Source organism: Pristiophorus japonicus, chromosome 16, assembly GCF_044704955.1.
Source record: "Pristiophorus japonicus isolate sPriJap1 chromosome 16, sPriJap1.hap1, whole genome shotgun sequence".
Taxonomy (NCBI): domain Eukaryota; kingdom Metazoa; phylum Chordata; class Chondrichthyes; family Pristiophoridae; genus Pristiophorus; species Pristiophorus japonicus.
In genome coordinates, this window is record NC_091992.1 from 24,473,796 (window position 1) to 24,497,055 (window position 23,260).

General features: G+C 42.7%; 1 protein-coding gene across 4 annotated transcripts in view; it reads left to right on the forward strand.

Annotated features, from left to right (window-relative positions):
* acaca (acetyl-CoA carboxylase alpha) overlaps positions 1-23,260 on the forward strand; it is a 272,671-nt gene that overhangs the window by 101,173 nt on the left and 148,238 nt on the right. For all 4 annotated transcript variants that reach the window (XM_070857142.1, XM_070857145.1, XM_070857143.1 and 1 more), the window contains exons 27-32: positions 6,455-6,544; positions 7,681-7,799; positions 11,624-11,647; positions 17,272-17,415; positions 18,456-18,558; positions 20,815-20,922. In XM_070857142.1, the coding sequence (XP_070713243.1) occupies positions 6,455-6,544; positions 7,681-7,799; positions 11,624-11,647; positions 17,272-17,415; positions 18,456-18,558; positions 20,815-20,922 (588 nt within the window). The remainder of the gene's footprint in view (positions 1-6,454; positions 6,545-7,680; positions 7,800-11,623; positions 11,648-17,271; positions 17,416-18,455; positions 18,559-20,814; positions 20,923-23,260) is intronic.

Sequence of the window (23,260 nt, forward strand, 5' to 3'; positions counted from 1 at the left end):
CTGTTGCACATCAGCCACCACACGGGCTCGGCAGAGCTAGGCCTTTATCCAGTGGCAAGGGTTGAATCAGGTCGACTGGAGACCAGCTCTGCTGCACGGACCTAGTGCGCATACATATTGCAGTGTGGGCAGGTCCGTGCTGCCCCAGGGCTCTTCTGGGCTCTGGGCCCCGTACCCTCATTCGCCGTACCTCCGCCACGATGTTCCAGGGTCCGGCGCTCCAGCTCTATTTATAGCCCCGACCTGCGGTGGTGGTCTCACACAGGTCAGGGCGGCCCACGGTGTAATTAGTGTGACAAGTTTACATTGCGCATTTCCATTATAAATGTGACCATAGGGATTTAACTTTAAAGTGATGCCTGAATTATGCCTGTACACCTTGGTCTAATTATCTTCTGCCCTTTTACCCCATTTCACTGGAACATAGTTTAGATACAGTCTACTCTTAATTTGAAATTGTATGGAAATGCCTTCTGTGCTATGTTACTTAAATTGCTTAATTTGAACAACTAGATAATTCAGGTTTTTCTTTCAAGCAAAAAAAACGGAATTAAATTCCTCTTTTAAGATAACGTGACAGAATACCAGTTTTTCTCCGGAGTTGATGACAATAATACAATTGTGAGAGTGTATTGCTTTGAATATGAAGATACAATTTTATTAGGTTGTTAATTATGGAGAAAAACAGTTGTTCTCCCATTTTTCATTTAAAGGACTTCACCTCCTGAATCTTAAATTACAAGTGGAATTATCATGTTACAATTTTCCCATATGGTAGGACGTAAAATTGATGTTTAAACTGAAAATAACTCTTCTCTTGAGGCACTGTGAGATGGTGTGAATCATAAATCATTTCGAGTGATGTTAGGATGAAGAAATCCATCTTTATGTAGTAGCTGCAATGGATCTTTCCCTCTGGCTCAGTGGGTACATGGGACCCCAACAGACCAGGTTCACACCCTGAAAAGAAAGAACATGTATCATATGTTGCACGTTTTACGATCTCAAAGTTCCAAAGCGCTTCACAGCCAATGAAGTTCTTTTTTGAACTGTAATCACTGGGAAACCCAGCAGCCAATTTGCGCCCAGCAAGGTACCAGAAACAGCAATTAAATAAATTACCAGATAATCTGTTTTAATAATGTTGATTTGAGGGATAACTGTTCAAAAAGTGCCACTAGATCTTTTACATCCGCCTGAGAGGACAGTTTAACGTCTCATTCGAAAGACGGCATTTCCAACAAAGCAGCACTCCTTCAGTACTGCAGTGAAATGTTGGCCTAGATTATGTGCTCCAGTCTCTGGAGTGGGGCTGACTGCAAGGCAAGAGTGCTGCCCACTGAGCCACTGTTAACAGCTGGCTTGTGTTGTCAACTGGTCTTGTCCAGAATGGTGCCAAGGATGCTACAATTAGTTTCACTTCTCCCTTGGCTAATGAGAGCAAAACTGGACTAAGGTTCCACTCCTGCTTTTGAAGAAAGTTTACAATATATGAAAGACCGTTCAGCATAGGATGAGGCTAAGTTATGATGATTCCCCTTCACTGGCGAGGCTGTCATCTGAAGCTTGGCCATAGAAACATAGAAAATAGGTGCAGGAGTAGGCCATTCGGCCCTTCGAGCCTGCACCACCATTCAATATGATGGCTGATCATGCACTTAAGTACCCCATTCCTGCTTTCTCTTCATACCCCTTGATCGTTTTGGCCATAAGGGCCACATCTAACTCCCTTTTGAATATATCTACCAAACTAGCCTCAATAGCTTTCTGTGGTAGAGAATTCCACAGGTTCACAATTCTGAGTGAAGAAGTTTCTCCTTATCTCTGTCCTAAAAGGCTTACCCCTTATCCTTAGACTGTGACCCCTGGTTCTACTTCCCCAACATCGGAAACATTCTTCCTGCATCTAACCTGTCCAATCCTGTCAGAATTTTATGTTTCTATTACATCCCCTCTCATTCTTCTAAATTCCATTGAATATAAGCCTAGTCGATCCAGTCTTTCTTCATATATCAGTCCTGTCATCCCGGGAATCAGTCTGGTGAACCTTCGCTGCACTCCCTCTATAGCAAGAATGTCCTTCCTCAGATTAGGAGACCAAAACTGCACACAATATTCCAGGTGTGGCCTCATCAAGGCCCTTACAACTGTAATAAGACTTCCCTGCTCCTATACTCAAATCTCCTAGCTATGAAGGCCAACATGCCATCTGCCGCCTTCACCGCCTGCTGTACCTGCATGCCAACTTTCAATGACTGATGTACCATGACACCCATGTCTCGTTGCACCTCCCCTTTTCCTAATCTGCCACCATTCAGATAATATTCTTCCTCCCTGTTTTTGCCACCAAAGTGGATAACCTCACATTTATCTACATTATACTGCATCTGCCATGTATTTGCCCACTCACCTAACCTGTCCAAGTCACCCTGCAGCCTCTTAGCATCCTCCTCGCAGCTCACACTGCCACCCAGCTTAGTGTCATCTGCAAACTTGGAGAGATTACATTCAATTCCTTCGTCTAAATCATTAATGTATATTGTAAATAGCTGGGGTCCCAGCACTGAACCTTGCGGTACCCCACAAGTCACTGCCTGCCATTCTGAAAAGGACTTGTTTATTCCTATTCTTTGCTTCCTGTCTGCCAACCACGTCAATACATTGCCCCCAATACTATGTGCTTTAATTTTGCACACTAATCTCTTGTGTGGGACCTTGTCAAAAGCCTTTGAAAGTCTTAAGTACACCACATCCACTGGCTCCCCCTTGTCCACTCTACTAGTTACATCCTCAAAAATATTCTAGAAGATTTGTCAAGCATGATTTCCCTTTCATAAATCCATGCTGACTTGGACCGATCCTGTCGTTGATTTCCAAATGCGCTGCTATTACATCTTTAATAATTGATTCCAACATTTTCCCTACCACCGATGTCAGGCTGACCGGTCTATAATTCCCTGTTTTCTCTCTTCCCTCCTTTTTTAAAAAGTGTGGTTACATTAGCTACCCTCCAGTCCATAACAACTGATCCAGAGTCTATAGAATGTTGGAAAATGACCACCAATGCATCCGATATTTCTAGGACCACTTCGTTAAGTACTCTGGGATGCAGACTATCAGGTCCTGTGGATTTATCTGCCTTCAATCCCATCAATTTCCCTAACACAATTTGCTGACTAATAAAGATTTCCTTTAGTTCCTCCTTCTCGCTAGACCCTTGGTCCCCTAGTATTTCCGGAAGGTTATTTGTGTCTTCCTTAGTGAAGACAGAACCAAAGTATTTGTTCAATTGGTCTGCCATTTCTTTGTTCCCCATTATAAATTTACCTGATTCTGACTGTAAGGGACCCACATTTGTCTTCACTAATCTTTTTCTCCAAGTATCTGTAGAAGCTTTTGCAGTCAGTTTTTATGTTCCCTGCAGGCTTACTCTCATATTCTATTTTCCCCCTCCTAATTAAACCCTTTGTCCTCCTCTGCTGAATTCTAAATTTCTCCCAGTCCTCGGGTTTGCTGCTATTTTTGGCCAATTTATATGCCTCTTCCTTGGATTTAACACTATCCCTAATTTCCCTTGTAAGCCACGGTTGAGCCACCTTCCCAGTTTTATTTTTACACCAGACAGGGATGTACAATTGTTGAAGTTCATCCATGTGATCTTTAAATGTCTGCCATTACCTATCTACCGTCAACCCTTTAAGTATCATTCGCCAGTCTATCCTAGCCAATTCATGTCTCATACCGTCAAAGTTACCTTTCTTTAAGTTCAGGACTCTAGTCTCTGTATTAACTGTGTCACTCTCCATCATAATGAAGAATTTAACCATATTATGGTCACTCTTCTCCAAGGGGCCTCGCACAACAAGATTGCTAATTAATCCTCTCTCATTATACAACACCCAGTCTAGGATGGCCAGCTCTAGTTGGTTCCTCGACATATTGGTCTAGAAAACCATCCCTTATACACTCCAGGAAATTCTCCTCCACCGCATTGCTACTAGTTTGTTTCGCCCAATCTATATGTAGATTAAAGTCACCCATGATAACTGCTGAACCTTTATTACTCGCATCCCTAATTTCCTGTTTGATGCCATCCCCAACCTCACTATGACTGTTCGGTGGTCTGTACCCAACTCCCACAAGTGTTTTCTGTCCTTTGGTGTTCCGCAGCTCTACCCATACAGATTCCACCTTATCCACGCTAATATCCTTGCTTATTGCATTAATCTCCCCTTTAACCAGCAACGCTACCCCACCTCCTTTTCCTTTCAGTCTATCTTTCCTGAATATTGAATACCGCTGGATGTTGAGTTCACAGCCTTGGTCACCCTGGAGCCATGTCTCCATAATCCCAATTACATCACATCAGTTAACAGCTATCTGCGCAGTTAATTCACCCACCTTATTACGAATGCTCCTCGCATTGAGACACATAGCCTTCAGGCTTGATTTTCTAACACACTCTGTCCTTTTAGAATTATGTTGTAATGTGGCCCTTTTTGATTTTTGTCTTTGATTTTTCTGCCCTCCACTTCTACTTTTCCCCTTCATACCTTTTTGCTTCTGACCCCATTTTACTTCCCTGTCTCCCTGCATAGGTTCCCATCCCCCTGCCCTATTAGTTTAAATCCTCCCCAAAAGCACTAGTAAACATTCCCCCTAGGACATCGGTTCCGATCCTGCCCAGATGCAGACTGCCCGGTTTGTACTGGTTCCACCTCCCCCTGAACCGGTTCCAATGTCCCAGGAATTTGAATCCCTCCCTCTTGCACCATTCCTCAAGCCACGTATTCATCTTAACTATCCTGCTATTTCTACTCTAATCTAGCATGTGCCACTGGTAGCAATCCTGAGATTACTACCTTTTGAGGTCCTACTTTTTAATTTAACTCCTAGCTTCCTAAATTCAGCTTGTGGGACCTCATCTCGCTTTTTACCTATATTGTTGGTACCTATATGCACCACGACAACTGGCTGTTCACACTCCCCCTCCAGAATGCCCTGCAGCCGCTCCGAGACATCCTTGAACCTTGCACTAGGGAGGCAACATACCATCCTGGAGTCTTGTTTGCGGCCACAGAAACTCCTATCTATTCCCCTTACAATAGAATCCCCTACCACTCTCTTTCCTGCCCTCCTGCGCAGCAGAGCCACCCATGGTGCCATGAACTTGGCTGCTGCTGCCTTCCCCTGATGAGCCATCTCCCCCAACAGTACCCAAGGTGGTATATCTGTTTCGGAGGGAGATGACAGCAGGGGACTCCTGCACTACCTTCCTTCCACTGCTCTTCCTGATGGTCACCCATTTCCTATCTGCCTGTGTAACCTTTACCTGCAGTGTGAGCAACTCACTAAACGTGCTATTCACGACATCCTCCGCATCGCGGATGCTCCAGAGTGAATTCATGCGCAGCTCCAGTGCTGCAATGTGGTCTGTCAGGAGCTGCAGCTGTATACACTTCCTGCACACACAGTAGTCAGGGACACTGGAAGCGTCCCTGCTTTCCCAAATAGCACAGGAGGAGCATGACACGGGTCTGGGCTCTCCTGCCATGACTTCACCTTTAAATTGCTTAATTTGGCAACAATGACAAGGCTTCTTACTGCTAAGAAAAAGAAAAAAAGATAAAGAAAAAGAAACTACTCACCAATCACTTACCCTCTTGGCTGTGACATCACACTTCAATAACTTTTTACTCCTTTCTTACTTTTGAACACGCTGCCGCCGCTTCCCTCGCAGGTCTGCCTGCTCTGGTTGCTGCTCCCGACTAGCTCGGTCTAGGCCTCGAGCCTCGGGCTTTATTGAAACGTTCTGCTGCCGCTGCTTCCCTCACAGGTCCGCCCGCTCCCGCTGCTGCTCCCGACTAGCTCCATATGGATGAAGTATTGTGGTGTTGCTGGCAACGTAAGTCGTCAACTTTGAAAAGGGGCGAAAAATGTAACAACAAAAAGAGAGGTAGATTGAAGGAGAAGTTGTTACTTGAGCCTCACTGCACACCTCTTCGTGGCGATCTGAAGAGCAGTACCAAGGAATGGATAAATCCATGCACTACTGCTAGCCAAAAAGATAGCTTGGAGACCTGCTTTCAGGCCTCTATCAAATACCATCTGATTCTTCTCTTCTGCTGGGGACGTGCCTAATTTCTGCTCTGTGCCTCCCTGACTCGCTGTAACAACAGGTACGGGGTAAGGAATTCAGAGAGTGAAAAATCACAAGAACAGTCCTATCACTCCATGATACAGGGCAGCTTCAATACGATGTGCATCCTGTCCACTTTGCCAGATACTTTTAGTAATATCAGATATTACAATTATTTTTAAATGATTTTGATATCTATATCCAGTCGCTTATCTGAATTATTGTACATTAAAATCATTAAGCAGTGAGTTGCATGCCCATGTCACTATAAATAAGATTATTGAAACCTTTTTGTGTGCATTTTCCTTTTCATAGAAGCTCATCCTATCGGAGACCTCCATCTTTGATGTTCTTCCCAATTTCTTCTATCATAGTAACCAAGTGGTGAGAATGGCGGCACTAGAGGTTAGTCTTGCACAGTTCGTCAGCAGATGGTACGCCTCTGTTTCGGGCTAGTGTCTGATGCTTCATATATCATTGGATATCTGCAAATTTTGTTAAAGAAGGTCAATTTATGTTTGTAGGGTCACCTTTACACTACCGGCTGCGCCAAAAGAAAAGTATCCAAAGCTACATATATTTCCCTTCCACTTTTCTCCCACACTTCCTGAAGGCCTTGTTCCATGCTCTGGGTACTATTTCCAGGGTGTCTGCAGCCCTCTGAACGGCCATTCTTCATGTGTGAGTTTAGATGGGAGTGTGGATGGTGAATTTGACCTGTGGGAGGGACAGGGGACATCACTGGTGCCCTCTATTCTGTTTTCAGCTGACATCCACATATACATATTTTGCAGAATCAAACCGGAATGAGAACCCTGGCTGATTTTCTCCTTCCCAGCCCAGAAGCACCGAGAGTAATTGTGCCTCAAATGCCCCTAATGCAGGCTGGAGTGATTCACTGCCTGATTTTTCTCTTCTGACCTCTGCTTGGTTCCCTTCTCTCCTCTCCCTCCACTCTCCCCTTTCCCAAGTGACATAATGAAGATTGTGACTCTCTGCCACATACCTGTGTGTTGCACACCATGTTGGTACTCCAGTCATGAGTACCATTAAGTTTAAAGTAGAAGATGGATGTTGCACAAATGGTGATATTTGTTTTCTCTGATATCTAGGGACTCGTCACTAAAATTGGTCAATGGGTAGTTGGTGATTTCTAGCCTGTTTCATCTGTGCTAGAGGTGTCTGGGTAAAGACACGTTCCCCATGGAGAGAGAAAGAGAACTGGAGGAAATTTATGTCATCTTAATACTGTGTCAAGTGCAGCATCCTGAATGTAGGCCATTATTTCATGATTGCAGTGCACATATAGTCAAGCAATCTATTTTAGGGGAAAAGGTGAGGCAGTGATTAGCATGTGTTTAGATTACCCAAAGTTTGTAAGCAAATGATCAGAACTAGATAATGGGAAAAGTTGGGGGGGAAACAAAAATATATTTATTTGTCATAAAGTGATCTTATTGCCTCTTATTGCACCATGACTGACAGATTGACAGTTTGATGACATGTCTAGATGACCATATGATTCAACTGTTTTTATGCAGGTCTATGTTAGAAGAGCCTACATTGCATACGAGTTGAACAGTGTTCAGCACCGCCAGCTCCAGGATGGAACCTGCATTGTAGAGTTTCAGTTCATGTTGCCAACATCCCATCCCAACAGGTAACTAACTCCCTTGTTATTTGTGTGCTAGGAGGGGAGGTCTGGATAATACTAGACGCAGTGGTCGATATATGGAGTTTTGAGCATATCAGAGAATCATGGACATGTCTGAATGGAAAATTGCAATGAATTTCCCAATATGCATAGCCAATGGGCAAAGCTCCCAAGTAGAGCACAAAATCAGAATATTTCTCTTCCGTGACAGAGAAATGTATGTCTGCACAATGTCTAGTTTAATGGATGGTAAGGAGGCAACCTAATTGGGTGAGAGATTTATGCACTTCAAATATTAAACTTCTGTGTAAACTGCCTAATTTATCGACTTGGCTCCAATTCGATTTTCGGACCGTGACAGTAAAATGGGACAAACGGAAAAGTTGTCACCAGCCACAATTCGCCAAACGTATTCCCTTCGTATGTGCACCCTCGGAAATGGTTGGAATACAGGACAGACGTGGCAGAGGAAAGTGGAGTAACTCACATTGTCACTAAGTACTTGTTTCTGCTTGGCCACCGGTGATTTTCATAGTGACCGGTCTCGGCAGGGCTGGAAAACTGTCGGTCACATAATTGCAGGTATTGACCAGTCAGCCTCCGGTGTCCTTCCTCCTTGGTTTGTCTCGATGCACCTTTTAAAGCAGTTTCCTTTTTTTGTATAAACATGCTCCTGATGAATGCACTGATTACTGTGTTTAATGGGATCTAAAATCCTGTCTTTAGTTCAACATCAACATGGTTGTCAGAACTCTGCCAGAATGAACTTGTCATATTTGCAACTACCGTGCCTGAATTTAAATGTGCTTGTTTCGACAGAAAATGTTGGGTTTCTGAGGCTGATTAAATTTACTTTCATTTTTCTTGTAATAAAACACTGTTCAACAATCATAACTGTACAGTGCAAAATCTATGTGTTGGCATAATGACAGCAATCTAGTTGATGATGGGAAGGCGAAAGTATCCCGTACCTTGCACAATTCAATTCTGGGGCAACTTTGAAATTATCAGCATTTCAGTTTTCTATCCTTGCCTTCAGCTTTTTTCACTTTTCCCATCTCTCTAAATGATAATGGAAATTGCAACCGTGTAGCACCCAGAAACTGCTGGAATTGGGAAAGTGCCTGTATCTCTCTGGTCTGTAACAGGAGAATCGTGTCCATCATTACTTTCCTTCACTTAATATGATTTAATTACTGGAATGCCTTTAATATGTTACATAAATGCAGTCAGTCTGTATATCTCTGGCTGTCTGTCTCCCTCTCATTCTCTCTTATATCTCATTTTCCTCTCTTTCTTTCCTCAGGCCCCTTTATCTCGGGCATTTTTTTGCCATTTAAAAAAAATATATATATATTTTCAGTGTAGTGCCATTTTTTTTTATACTCCCTTCCTCAATTTGCTCTCATTCTGTCCTGAAAACACTGACTCAAGGTGGAATATGCTTCCATGTTATCTCAGTCAAATGGTCATGCTTCATGTGTGAACCTGTGCTGAGTGTCAGTCGGTTATTTGATTGGATGTGAGGAGCATCATAGCCAAGCCCAATCCTCTGTTCATCCAATCCTGTCTTCGGCCAGTGTCCACAGATGTGCACTTTTCAGCGTGGTCACAGGATAACAATCAGGACTTGGGCACTGGCTGTTTTTCTCCCCTCTCTCTCGCCATGGGCGCCGACACTAATTGGAGCTCCGATAATTCCACCCCGGGTTGACATCAGCTAACTTCCATATCGAACAGGAATCAAACTCTTGAGACCTTCTTGGGCTGTGTGCATCAGTACTACAGTGGGCAGTGTATTTGTAACCTGAGTTTAGTACCATCCTTTATCGTTTATGTAACTTGTGTCGGAGCAAGAGTAACTGCTGAGAGTGGTTCAGCAGTGGCGTCCTTCACCAGAAAGAAATGGTCACTTAAGTCTCGCAGGCCTGATTTAAAAGACCGATGGAACTTAAATATGAATTTTACAGAGCTTAGCCTTTTAATAAAGGAGATGGCATGCCACTTAGAATCAGATATGACTTGCGGCCCATCAGATTCTGTGATCTTCATGGTATTTCACACGCATTGGGTACGTTAATATGATTATATAATTGTGGTAAAACAATCTTCAAACTGTTCTGCAGAAAAAATAGCAGAATACATATCTTTAACAATAAGTACTAACTGTGTAAAATCTATTATATGCTGAAATCTAGCGAAAGCTGTGTGGTGTAATTTGTTTTGCCGGAGCATGCCCAATGCAACAATATCACTTTAAATGTTAATGGCAATAAGGTTTACATAAGCGAAATGCATCAATTCGCACCTTATTATGCTTCGCCTCCTGATTTATAAAACTGTGGCCTACACTGGCACCAAATCATGACTTGATTTAAATGCCACTATTAGCATGCATCTTGCTTGTGTTCTTTTTTTTTCCTCCACATGGAAATCTTGAAGGAGTGAGAGCCACTTCTGTCAGATGAAATGTTTCAGATGCAAAAGCTTGAATGCTGTGAAAATAAAAAATTAAATGAAATTCTCTGAGCTGATGGTAAGGGCTAAGAGAAATTCTGATTGCATGTGTATGAGGATCAATCATAACTGGAGGGAGTGTACAGGCTGCCGTTGAGCATTTGCATTCACTCGAGCAGACTGAGGTGCTGGTTACAGGCGCCTTTTATACTGGAACCATATAGATTCCAAGACAATCTAATTTGAATGATTACAAATGATGTCCTTATTGTATAGGTAATTGTCTGCATTTAATTCTGTATTAATTAAAACACCCAAAATATCAAAAATAGACTTGGTTTATAAAAATGACATTTAATCTAAAATGCTGCAATAATATATGTTCAAATGTTATGATGTTTAATCTCTCAAAGAAACTTATTTAGCCATGCAATGTGTGTGTGTGTTTTCTCCTAACTTGTGTACCTTAAAGTACATTCAGGATTTACCTACTCTATCTCATTAATTTATCTTCTTTACCTCCGAGATCCCACCTAAAAAGCCTCTTTTTGAGGTTGAAGGGTTCTAGCTTATTTTGTTCCTTTTATAGTTCCGACCTCCAACTGCGGGAATCAGCCTGTAGCTCTTTCCTGTTGCCTGTCGTGGCTACACCCTTATCCCAGCCATGGCAGATGGATTTGAATGGTAGGAAGCCCTGGGACCTGAAGTTTTGGCCACCTGCTTACAAGGCCGCTACTAAAATGGCCGCAGCAAAGGCCATTGCAAAAAGGTCAGCTTCTTAATTTTGAAAACTATTGTGCCATATAGACTGATTGCCACTGTGCTATTCATAATAAGGTCTCGGGCAATTCACTGTCCTTTCACCTGGGCCCTTCAGGAGCACCTTGTCTCTAAGTGTGCATTCACAGCTCACCAGTACAAACACAGTTAGTGTACTTTGTGGTGTGTGTGGGGGGTTGGGGGGCATTAGGAAGGCTATGTAATAGATTTTTGTTCTTACATTTTTTGCATACCCAGTATGATGTGACTCAGCATGTAAATGAAACAAAATCTAAATAAAAAACTTTTTGATAGAATTTTTCTTGTAAATAAGGGCGTACGTCATAAGTCTGAACAATATAAAGCTCCATTGCTTTTGCACCGGGGGAGCTGAATGTGTACCTGTTGCAGCAACTACAAGTCCAGGACATTGTGTGTGTGTGTGTGTGTGTGTGTGTGTGTGTGTGTGTATACCTCACTAATTGACGTATAACATTTAGAATAATTAATTTTCAATTCCACCCTCCAGTTTTCAATGTGAACTGTAATTGTAATCACTAATTACAATCCTCTGATAATTCTTCTCTAACCTGTCAGTAATTGTTTGATTTCAGAGGGAACATCCCCACACTTAACAGGTACTGTACAATCATTTATGTTCTAATTTTACATAATTTCTACAAATGTACAATTGAATTAATTTAATTTGGAATTGAATTACTAACCTGGAGCAGGGAAGGAGATTTTGCTGTGCAGAATGGGATTAAGATTTTGTTATACCCATATATAACACACAAGGGAAATCCTCCCTGATTGTTGCTCTACCATTTGCTGTCCCCAAGGTTTTGGCCTTCGTTACTTCACATTGATTTCTGCACTGACTCCCATCAGCCTCTTGCCGGGTGTTTTGTGACTTCTGGGATTTATCAGTGGTTCTTTGTTAAATAATAAAGATAAAATATAATGTGCTGCTTTCAGACTTAATCAGCCTCCACTTTCCCCTCAGTTACATGAGCATTGAGTGTAAACCTGGAAGGAGTTTGCACCATCTTGTGCCCAAGGGGTGGTCACGTTCCTCAAAAGAGTCCCAGTACACTGGTTGCGCACTTTACCTTCTGCATGGCCACCCTCTCCGTTACGAGCATAATGTGTAGAACGTGCTATTTCTTGGAAGCTCTGCTTCCCTCCCTCTCCCTCTGCCCCCACTCTCTTTCAAAACAAATATTTAATTCACCAGTTTTAAAATATAGTTGCTGGGCAAATCCACACACAACTGGACTGTTCAGTTGAAAATTGTGCAAGTGATTACCCTAGTTCTAGTAGAAGTCCATTCAGAATTGGGCATCTAAAAATGAGTACGCAGCTCTGGGTCTCACACACCTGGGTAAGGGAGAAAATATTGACCAAACCAACCTCCTTCAGTTAACGATCCGGCTCCAGCTCCTTGCTGACTAAACTCGTTGTTTAATACACCTAGTTGGTTTCTAATTAGTGACTGGATTTGTGTTGTCAAATACATGAGGGATTTTAATTCCTGTCACTCTGCAGGAGGCAGTTAAAATGGAGCGGGAGATGTACCCGCTGGCCTTCCACCCCGATCCCGCCGACTGATTTTAAATTGCAGGTGCCGAGGGTGTGGGTCTGCAGCCTGTGTGGGTCTTTTAAATATGCAGATCAGATCCTGATGATGATGTCATCGGGACCTGACTGCCAATTTAACGTTGGCCTGAGCGGGGAGGCGACTGTCACTTTCTCAACAGGCTGCAGCTGGGAGGAAGAGGATCAGTAGGAGAAGAAGCCCCACCAGCTAAGTTTATTTATTTCCTTTTGAGGCCCAGAGGAGTAGGACCTTGTCTACAGTTTCTGAGCACTGTTTGAGGTCTTATCCTTTTGACCGAGACGTTAAACAGAGGCCCCATCTGCCACTTTTAGAGATCTCATGGCTTCATTTATTTATTCATCGTTTTGTCCATAAGGTATATATGCCTGCAAGGTTAGTATCTGCCTTCTCATCCCAAGATGCATGTTTGGAATATGGGGCATGCGGGGGCGTTGCACAAACTTCAACTTGCTACCTGCACCTATGAGGGACTTTCCAGTATTGGACCCACCGCGCCTCTAGAGTTGGGTGTATTGACTGAGCTAATAAACCTAAAATATTTATATCCATGTGCACATTTACCATGAAAATTGGGTCAGTGACCAAGGAACAGGTCAGAAAAATGCAGGCAAATCTTGTAAGTATCATTACATTTCCCGAACATTGTGACTAGTTTACTGTCTACCGTCAAAGATTCTGCTGTGAACAGTGTTGTCGGGACATCCCTTTTAAAGGTAGTCAATATAATAGAGTCTGTTCTGCTATCTACAGCGAGGTGGGTCTCTCTCACCTGACCAGAGTGTGAAATGACACATTACTGGCAGTCAGGAGGAGGAGTTGGGGCAGTGGGTGTGTTACCTGCAGAAAATCCAATATTCAAGTTGCTGGTAAATCCATATATATCTGTAGCAAAACGCAGCAGTAAAATAGCATTGGTGATAAATATTTAAACAGAGGTATATACAGCTAAATATTTTTCTTGGCCTGGATCAGAAAATAGGATCAATAACTTATGTCATGGATCCACTCCCATTTACCATGTGAAGTGGGCCTGGGTCATTAATTTGAAATGAACCATTTATTGCATAAATGCACACTGAGTTATTGTCAGGGATCGCAGGGCTATTTGTAATCGGCTGGCTGTTCCTGAGTCTCTTAAGAGAAAATATTTTTGTTTCTTATTCCAAATCAGTAGCTTTGAGCCAGGGTTACTATTACTGGAAGTTGAAGAGCCAGAAATCCAGCTTTCCCTATGAGCCATATTTCAGCATCCTCTACACTGTGTTGAGGAATATGACTACTTTCAAATTTCTAATTAAAAATAGATATTAACTTGATTAGCCATGAATAAAACTGAAATACTGTGTGCCTATGAGATTGCCTAATCCTTTATTTGAAAACCCACTAGATTTCCTGATTCTTTAACAGATAATCATCTGGTTCACCCGCGAGTCTAAAACAAATTATTTCTCTTCCTCAGTGTTTCCAGTGTAAGTACGATCTGCTGAACTGGATATGATTACCTGCATAAACCACTTCACAATTTGGGCTTCGGATTGTTTTTTATTTTTGTGTTATCCTGGTTGATCTGACAGGTGGGCCTTTGTGAAGGTTAACCCTAAAAATTTGGAGATTTTTAAAAAATCTTCCTGACATCGCTCAGAAATAGAAACTTGAGTGCCTCCAATAGCTCAGTTCACAAAGCCCTTCTATACTGTGGTACTGAGCTGAAAGACCCGGGATAAATTGCTGAAATATCAACTGAGATGGCAGCGGGGGTGCTACAGCTGACTAGGGAGGGGAAAACAAGCCATATTTTTCCTGCCCTGCTCACAATTTAGTGACCTTGGAAAGAGCATTTGATGTGGTTTGGAAGTGATGCCTTCCAGTGTCAACTAGCCTGCCAAGGCTTGCAGGTGAAGAATGGCACTAGGACAAATAGTGGACAGCACCTGTGGAACTGTCCCTCACTCGTGAGTTCATGCCTTGAGGATGGAGATAGGGAAAAGAAATAACAATTGAACTGCATAAATTTGAATGTTTGCACTATGGGACTGTGATGTGAGACTGATGTATGCAGTTCCAATTTAACGAGTGAAGGCGTCACACACTACTTGATCAGGTAGAGTGGGACTTGGGACCTTCCTGCTCTTTGTAGCTCAGTGTAGAGTTGAATCAATTTTACCTACACAAGTAATTTCATTTATTGTGCTGGGAAACACCTTGTCCCTGGTTACATTAAACATTCCAGAAAAATGACAACGTGCTCCAAATACAGAGCATCAACATGGAATGGAACCTAACTGGATGAGTACTTCATGTGGCATTTTACCAGCTAACTGCAGTAATATGGAACTTTTCAACTCTTCTGGAAAAACTTTATTCTGTCTTGTTGAATTTAGGAGATTCAGATTTTAATATTGAAGAAGGAATAGTATTTATTTTGGTCTGGGTGGTAAGGCCTGGATTCACAGATTGAAATTTGCTTTTGGTTGTATATTAATGTCTGAAGATATATATTCACATATCCGTCTTCAAGGTCCCGGCTCTGCGGGTCCGTACGGTTCCAGCTCCAAAGGTTCATAGAGACATCCTACCCAGCAAATAACAATATGAATAAATGAAGAGGGGCAAGAAGAGACCTTTGGAGTTGTCAAGCCATTCCATTAAGTCAACAGTGCAACCTTGCACGGCCACCATCAATACTATCCTCTGGGAGAGGCTAAAACCAGTGGCCAACTCGGGAAAAATTGGGAAATTTCCAATTTTATTATGGCAGTCAACCAAGCTCCAGCAGACTGCAGTGTGCACGACCAACTATTAGCTTATCCCCATGAAATAGAAATGTTCTCTACTCTCAGCAACTTGTCAAGTTCCCTACACGAGGGTAATGGGATGTGAGTCTTTGTACAGATAAGGGCACGAGATCTTGTACCTCACGAATGGTCGACGGAAGATGTCCAGCCACAAAGTGCTAAAAGTATGGATTAGGATTTTGGAAGTGGAGTGGGGAAGGTAAGGGTGAAGGGGCTAATGTTGTGGCGGTAAAAGAAAATTGTCTTGGGGAAGAATTGGGTGTGGGGTAAAGAGCTGAGGTTTAATGGAGCAACATGCCAAAGTTGTACATTTCTGGGCTTAGCCTGATATGGCAGCTGGGAAGAGATGACATGGATGTTGGGGGTGCTTGGATATCTGTGGGAGTCAAAGTGGATGATTTTGGATTTGCCGATATTAAGCTGGATGAAGCTTTGGTTCCATGCAGTCTTAATGTTGGATACGCAGTTGGAAATGGTAGCAGCAGCCATGGACAAAGATGGTGAGGTAGAGCTGGATATCATCACTAAATGTGCACCCCTCTTCAAAGGATATGGCAAGAAATTATAGCCCAATTAGTCTGTTCTGTTGGTAACAATTCTGTTATTGGTAAACTACAAAAAATTAAACTGTACCTTGGAGAGATGTTTGTCAGCCCAGATTTCTATAAGGCTGGTGATGCTTGACCAACCTATAGATTTCTTTGAGGAATGCAGTGGAAGTGGTTTATATAGATTTTCAAAAATACATTTGTTAAGGTACCACTGATAGACTTGTAGCAAAAATAATGGTGCATGGAATAAAGAAAAATGTGGCTAAATGCTGGAGAAGTGAGTCAAAAAGCAAAGGCTCAGGGTAAAAGGAGTTTCTTGGACCAGAAAGATGGGGTTTGTGATGTTCCATAGTGATTGGTGTTGGAATGACTTATTACTGTGTACATAAATAGTCTGGACTTTGGGAATGAGAAATTTGCTGATGACACCAAATTGGAGGACATGGCTAATTGTAGAAAGGATTGCAAAAAACTACAGGAAACTTAGGCTAGTATTTTGGGACTGGAGGAAGAATATTTCTAATTTTCATCAGTGAGGTGATGGAAAGGCTGTTTAGGAACTGTAGAAATATCCTGCAGTATTCAGGTGGTTTAATGCTGGTACCTGGTGTGAATTAAACTGACAGCAACAATTAGACTTTCTAATCTGATTTCACTGGTATACAAGACTGAAGCTACCCAGAGGCTATGGGAACTTGGTTGTCAGCTGGGTCAACGCTTACCCACATGAAGGGAGTGAAACTTCCATCTACCCTCGACTATTCTCACTGTGGTTAGGCTTAGGCTGGCGATAGAGCCCTGGGAACACGGTCTTTCTCAGCTCTCTATCAGGAAATGGTGCCGAGTAGGGGAAAAGGACAAATCAAAAAAGTTGGAGGCGGAGAGAGCATAGAGCGCATAAAAATGGAGGGTTGGCGAAGTACCTGTTATACAAAAATATTTTTTTGGTGGTTTGGAATTCTCACTTGGCCTGTTAATCGTTACGGATCCCTGCTTCCAGCTTGCTTTATATAAAAGCTGCTGGATAGACTTGTATGATGAAGGGATCGACTTGCTGTGTAATGTAAGTAACAAACTCGTTGACTAATCATATGAAATTCCTTTGTCCATTAATAAACGTTAATTGACATGGGTCCTTTCATATGAATGTATTTACACATTTATTACTAATGCACAATATGGTTTCAACTCCTAAACGTGTTATTACACTGACAGGACTGTAGTGCTTCTCTCTGTAACACTGTAGTGAATTGCCACTCCTCTGGTCCTAATTGTTTATCTTTGTTTAAATCCAGAATGTCTTTCTCATCGAACTTGAACCATTATGGGATGTTCCATGTTGCCAGTGTGAGTGATGTGCTGCTTGACACTGCTTTCACTCCACCGTGCCAGCGTATGGGGGCAATGGTCGCCTTCCGCACCTTTAAAGACTTCGTCAGGTAAGACTGTCGCGCTTTATTATTTTTAAAGCTTCAACTTTTAGACTTTTCTATCTGTGAGGAACACAGCGGCATTAAAATGATCGTATTGCGGATGAGATTGCAAAGTCCATAAAACAGTTTGGTGCATGAGTCATTGCAGATTTGAGTGGCTGGCTTTTTTTTAAATTAAAGATGTTTTAAAAGAACCACTCTCCTTGTGAGTTATCCGTCCACTGTATGGTTGGGGCAGGTTTGTACTGGTGGTTCTTGCTCATTATTTCAGACTGCCCAAATTTGTAGGACCTTTCCAGCCAACAGAGTAGAGGTTCCATCTCATTAGTTTGGTTGAGTTTGAACCCAAATCCCTGAGGTCAAAGGTCAGCATCTAATCTGTGCACTATCCATTCTCCCACCGCTTCCTCTTTTAACTAAATGTGCAGAGTACCTGGCAGAAAACATTTCGATCATAGGAATCAGCCATCCATGACTACCAAAAAAAGAATGAAATCAGTCAGGGCCCTGTAGCAATTCAAGGCTGCAGAGGGTTAAGTGAGTGCTGATGAACTGTTCAGGTTTTGTTTCCATGGTTCATGATGTAATTTGAGCTCTTCGATGTATGATTATCTTGTAACACACTTCAGTGTGCAAGCCAGCATGCGGGTGAGGGGCTGCAGCCTGTGGACTAGCCTGAGAGTCTCAGTAGCTTGTGGGTCAGGGGCAGCAGCCTGTGGATCGGGGTCAGTGGTGTGTAGACTAGCCGGTGGGTCAGTGTCAGCAGTCTGTGGGTGAAGGGCAGCAGCCTGTGGACCAGGGGTAGCAGTCTGGATTAACCGGTGGGTCGGGGCAGTATCCTGGTCTGGTTCCAGGGCTGCAGCTGATCAGTTAGTGGTGTGTGGACTAGTCTGTGGGTCAACGGTTGTAGACTGGTGTGCGGGGGAGGTGCTGCAGTCTGTGAACCAACATGCTTTATGCGTAACATTTTCTCAGTTTCAGCGCCTCTCTGTTGGAATTGTTCACATGCTCCAGAATTCAAAATTCAATTTACTTCTGTGTTTCAGAAACTTTCAGGATGTAACAAGCTGCTTTTCTGACTCCCCGCCTTCAAGCCCCACCTTTCCTGAATCAGGACATGCCTCACTGTATGAAGATGATGACAACAAGGTAAATAGCACAGGCTCTGGACTATAGCCATCTGATGCTCTACATGTTTAATGAGCCAAACTCCAAATGCCCAATGTCATAGCGGGAGCCTACATGAACAAGAGTGGTGGTGCATTGGTGAGAATAAACTCAGGCCATTGAATAACACACTTATTTCAAACTCTTAAATCAATAGTAAGTAAAGGCATTAGATAAATGAGCATCTAAAAACATTTCAGTGTGTAGAATCAAGAAGATAAAGGGTCCTCCAATTTTATTGACTCATTAACTGCGGAGGACAGGGTTTTATGCTGCAGTTTTACTGCTTATCATAAACGTTATGTACAAGTTATATCCCAAATTTTAGTATGTTCCATAAAACTAGACTCGTGGATAAATTTCCTGCTCATTCAGGGGGTTGAAAATAGGGGTGTGTGTAAGAGTTATACATCAGATTTGATGGCCTTTTGGCATGGATTTGCTGTGCAGATGTTGAATAAGAATTAATATTTTGGAGAGTTCACCGTAAAATCAAATTTGGGTGACACTGAGTAAACTTAGTTTAAAGAATGCTGCCCTTTCACCCTTGATGACTTGAGTCGCAACCTAGCTTGGATGGATGGGCTGAAAGTCTCCTCTCTCTGGTTGTTAACCGTCGCAGTAAAATGTTTGATGGGCTCTCTGTACCCAGCTGCCTGTGCATGCGATCTACACCACATGGCCAATAGTTTGGCACTAATTCGCATTAAGTAAGTAAGATTTTTACGACAGATTAAGGGGAGCGCTGCAATGTACATAACTTGTGGTGCAACTGGCCTGAAGGTGCTTGGTACAGAAATTGCACCCAAAAGGAATAAACTTCCATTTCCATCACTGTCATCTATCACCTTGATGAATGCACTTTCTTTGCAGCTGTATAAAGAGCGCTCTACATTATGTAAAACCTGCTGTATGCTTGACTTGATAGCGCCTGGTGCAAATGCTAAGTCCAGAGTGAAATAGGTTTTAATTCCCACCACCTTAATTATTATATATGTAAATCTGTAAATACCTTGTTTAACCACCAGAGGGCTCATCCCCTAGAGTCCCAAGGGATCCCACAATCCCTTGGGAGCACCTGTATATAAGGAGGCCTCACAGGCTGGAGAGGCACTCTGAAGACCGGTAATAAAGGACTGCGGTCACACCTTACTTTGAGCTCATGGTAGCTGGTCAAACACTTTATTCAATATATAACATTAATGATGAACCTTACTTCTACCCCCCCTCCTCCCCACAGTTCCTGTTTTGGGGCAGGAAGTCCTCACTCTAGAGGGTTTGAGTCTCAACTGATGGTAGGTGTCCAGACTAGAAAGGAGATAAAATTGAAATGGGGGGCTGCAGGGTGGGGGTGGGGGTGGGGGTTGGGATGGAAACAAGAACAAATGAACAATCTTGGAGACTGTTTCAATTGTGTGAGGGAAAAAAATCAGTCTTAAGAGGAAAATTATCTTTATGGTAGGTGAAAATGGGGCATCTTGAAAATCCTCATGAAAAAGTACAAGGCAAAATCCTTTGTCATCAGCAGTAACACTTAAAGCCTGATTGCTCGCTGTTGAAATAAATTGAAAGCTTTTGCTAGCTGCACTGGGTGTGTGGAAGAGCTTCAAGCAGCTCCTACCACTGCTCATGTGACTAGTGTCTGGTGCCTGACGTTTTTTCTACATGTTATAAAGTGTCTTGGCACCTTGAAAGTGCCATTTTATAAAACCTAAAGAATCTCCACGTGAACTAAATAATGCACAGATCATGAACTCCTAACAGTTCGGTTTCCATGGCATCTCTTTAGACTCAATCTTCCTGTTTTCCTGATTTTGTAATAGTTCCCTGGGATTGAGAATTCATTCTCTCTGATCTGCAGTCGAGCTTTACTGATTTAGGCACAAGATTATAGAGGATTGAAATATGTCTGGGGCCTTTTTGACTTGGGAGGAAACTACCTCGATGAACCATGAGGAAATAGTATTGTAGGTAACAATGATGGTTCTGAGGACCTGGAGAGTCTCCTGTATCACAGAAATCGAACAGACCTGTTTGTGGCCTTGTTCTCCTGTGCGCAAACAGGGTTCCCAACACACTTCTGGCCAAGTTACAGTGGGAGCAGCTCCAAGGAAATTCCCGGCCTGCGTATTTCCATAGCTTGCCATGGCATTGTTTAAACCTAGTCTAATCACTCTTTCTGCGCCCCCCCCCCCCACCCACCCTTCCCCAACCCGGCCCCGCTTTTTAAATTTGCAGAGTATGAGAGACGAGCCCATTCATATCCTCAATGTGGCTATCAAGATTGATAATGACACTGATGATGAGAGCCTCGTGACGTTGTTCGGAGAGTTCATGCACTCCATGGTGAGTACAAGTGTACAATCCCTTTCTTTATCGTTATGCTATACTATAAGATTGTTAGAAAGGCATTTCAGAACAGTCTGTTTGCCCATGACTCTTGGTGTTGTCTTTAGGAAAAATAAGTGATAATTTTTTCACAAGCAACTTTTGATAGCTTTTTAATGTGCTGACCACTCCCCTAATAGTTCAGTTTGTAAATACACAATCCAGTGTAGGACTGGACCACACAAGCCACAAAGGTCCTAGCTTTGACCGCTGGTCTGTGCTCAATTAGTTGATCTCAGCAGCTGTTGGATTACCCCAATAGTTTTCACTTCCCTGAGCTATGAAATTGTGGTAGAGGCAGAAACCCTCACCACATTTTAAAAAGTACCTGGATGTGCACTTGAAGTGCTGTAACCTACAAGGCTATGGACCAAGAGCTGGAAAGTGGGATTAGGCTGGATAGCTCTTTGACGGCTGCCGCGGACACGATGGGCCGAAACAGCCTCCTGTGCTGTAAATTTCAATGATTCTATGAAATTCATGATGACTCCCACCTGTTACTCTGACAGCTGCTGGAGGGTGCATGTATGTTTGGACATCAGGTAAGGACAAGATTGAGTTCTGCTGTGATGTCCTTATGTATGAATAGCCTGCCAATATTCGATGTCTTGACCCACCTATAAAGAAGAATGACCACTTGATACCAGAGGATGGCCAGTGCTGCTGGAACCTTAACCCAGTACCTTCAAGAGAGGAGGGACAAATTTATTGTGGGAGGGTATTGGAAAGTTTTGTTGATGCAGTACATTGTGAGGTGAAGTGATATGGGTTTATGCCCCAGTAAGATGGTCCAAGGAAATGCTCTGTGCAGAGTAAGGCATGGAAATACAAGGTTGGCAAATGAGAGGTCGAGACCTAGTCTACTTTCCTACACTTCCTATACGCGATGAGCTCAAAATAAGCAGGTCACCTATCCTCTCTGTCAAGGAATACAGAGAGTAGTGAGCTGCTGGGGAACTTCTAAAATATTAGAACTTGGAGTTTAACATTTATAATTGTATCTTAGTTAGTGGTTGATTACGTGGAAAAGGAACCAGCTTATCGGCTCTCATGGTCTTCTCTTTATTCATAAAAGAAATGTTCTTGTGTTGCTAAACCTGTGTTGTGATTGCCCGCATGTCTGACACGAGATTCCCAAAACAGGTGGGCAGAGGAAATGCTTCAAGGGCACTCTCAAAGTCTCCCTGAAAAAATGTAACATCCCCACCGACACCTGGGAATCCCTAGCCCAAGACCGCTCAAAGTGGAGGAAAAGCATCCGGGAAGGCGCTGAGCACCTCGAGTCTCTGCCGAGAGCAAACTGAAGCCAAGCATCAACAGTGGAAGGAGCGTGCGGCAACCCAGGCACCTCACCCACGTCCCTTCAACCACCGTTTGCCCTACCTGTGACAGAGACTGTAGGTCCCGCATTGTACTCATTAGTCACCTGAGAACTCATTTCTTGTGTGGAAGCAAGTCGACTTTGACTCCGAGGGACTGCCTATGATGATGATGATGTTGTGATTATCCTACAAAATATACAGAAACAAGTGTTTGGGCAAGATCTCTGAGATTCATGGATGAACATTTTCACCTGGCCAGTGTCCTACAAGGAGAGTCCTGAGTATGAGTCAGTTGTTCAGGCTAATCAGTTCAATTTTTTTTGGCAAAGTGAATTTCAGTGTTTGGATGACATTTTGCATGATTAGGTCATTTATGTTATGGGAACAGCGAACTTCCTACAGGATTTATGACTTGTCAAGGTCCAAGAAATAAATTTTTAAAAAAGGAGCCTAGCTCAAAAATAGTAACAATAGAACAAAACCTTAATTAATCATTGTTTATTATTAATAGAAAACTTCCTCTATGTTGCAAGAGGTTTCAGTACAACATTGGGTACGATAGTGTTGCGGTTATGTTACTGGGCTAATAATCCAGAGAGTTGAAATCCCACCACGGCAGTTTGAGAATTCAAATTAGTTTTAAAAAAAATAATAATAATTTGGAAATGAAAAGCTGGTATCAGTAAAAGTGACCATCGAGCTTGTTGGATTGTCGTAGCAACCCAACTGGTTCACCCATGCCCTTTTAGGGATGGGACCCTGCCATCTTTATCTGGTCTGACTGATATATGACTCCAGTCCCACACCAATCTGATCTACTCATAACTGCCTTCTGAAATAGCCTAGCAAGCCACTCTGTTGTACCAAACCTGCAGCAGTTCAAAAACATGGCCCAATACCACTTTCTCAAGGCAACCGGGATAGGCAATAAATGCCAGCCCATATCCCAAGAAAGAATGGACAAAAAAATATAT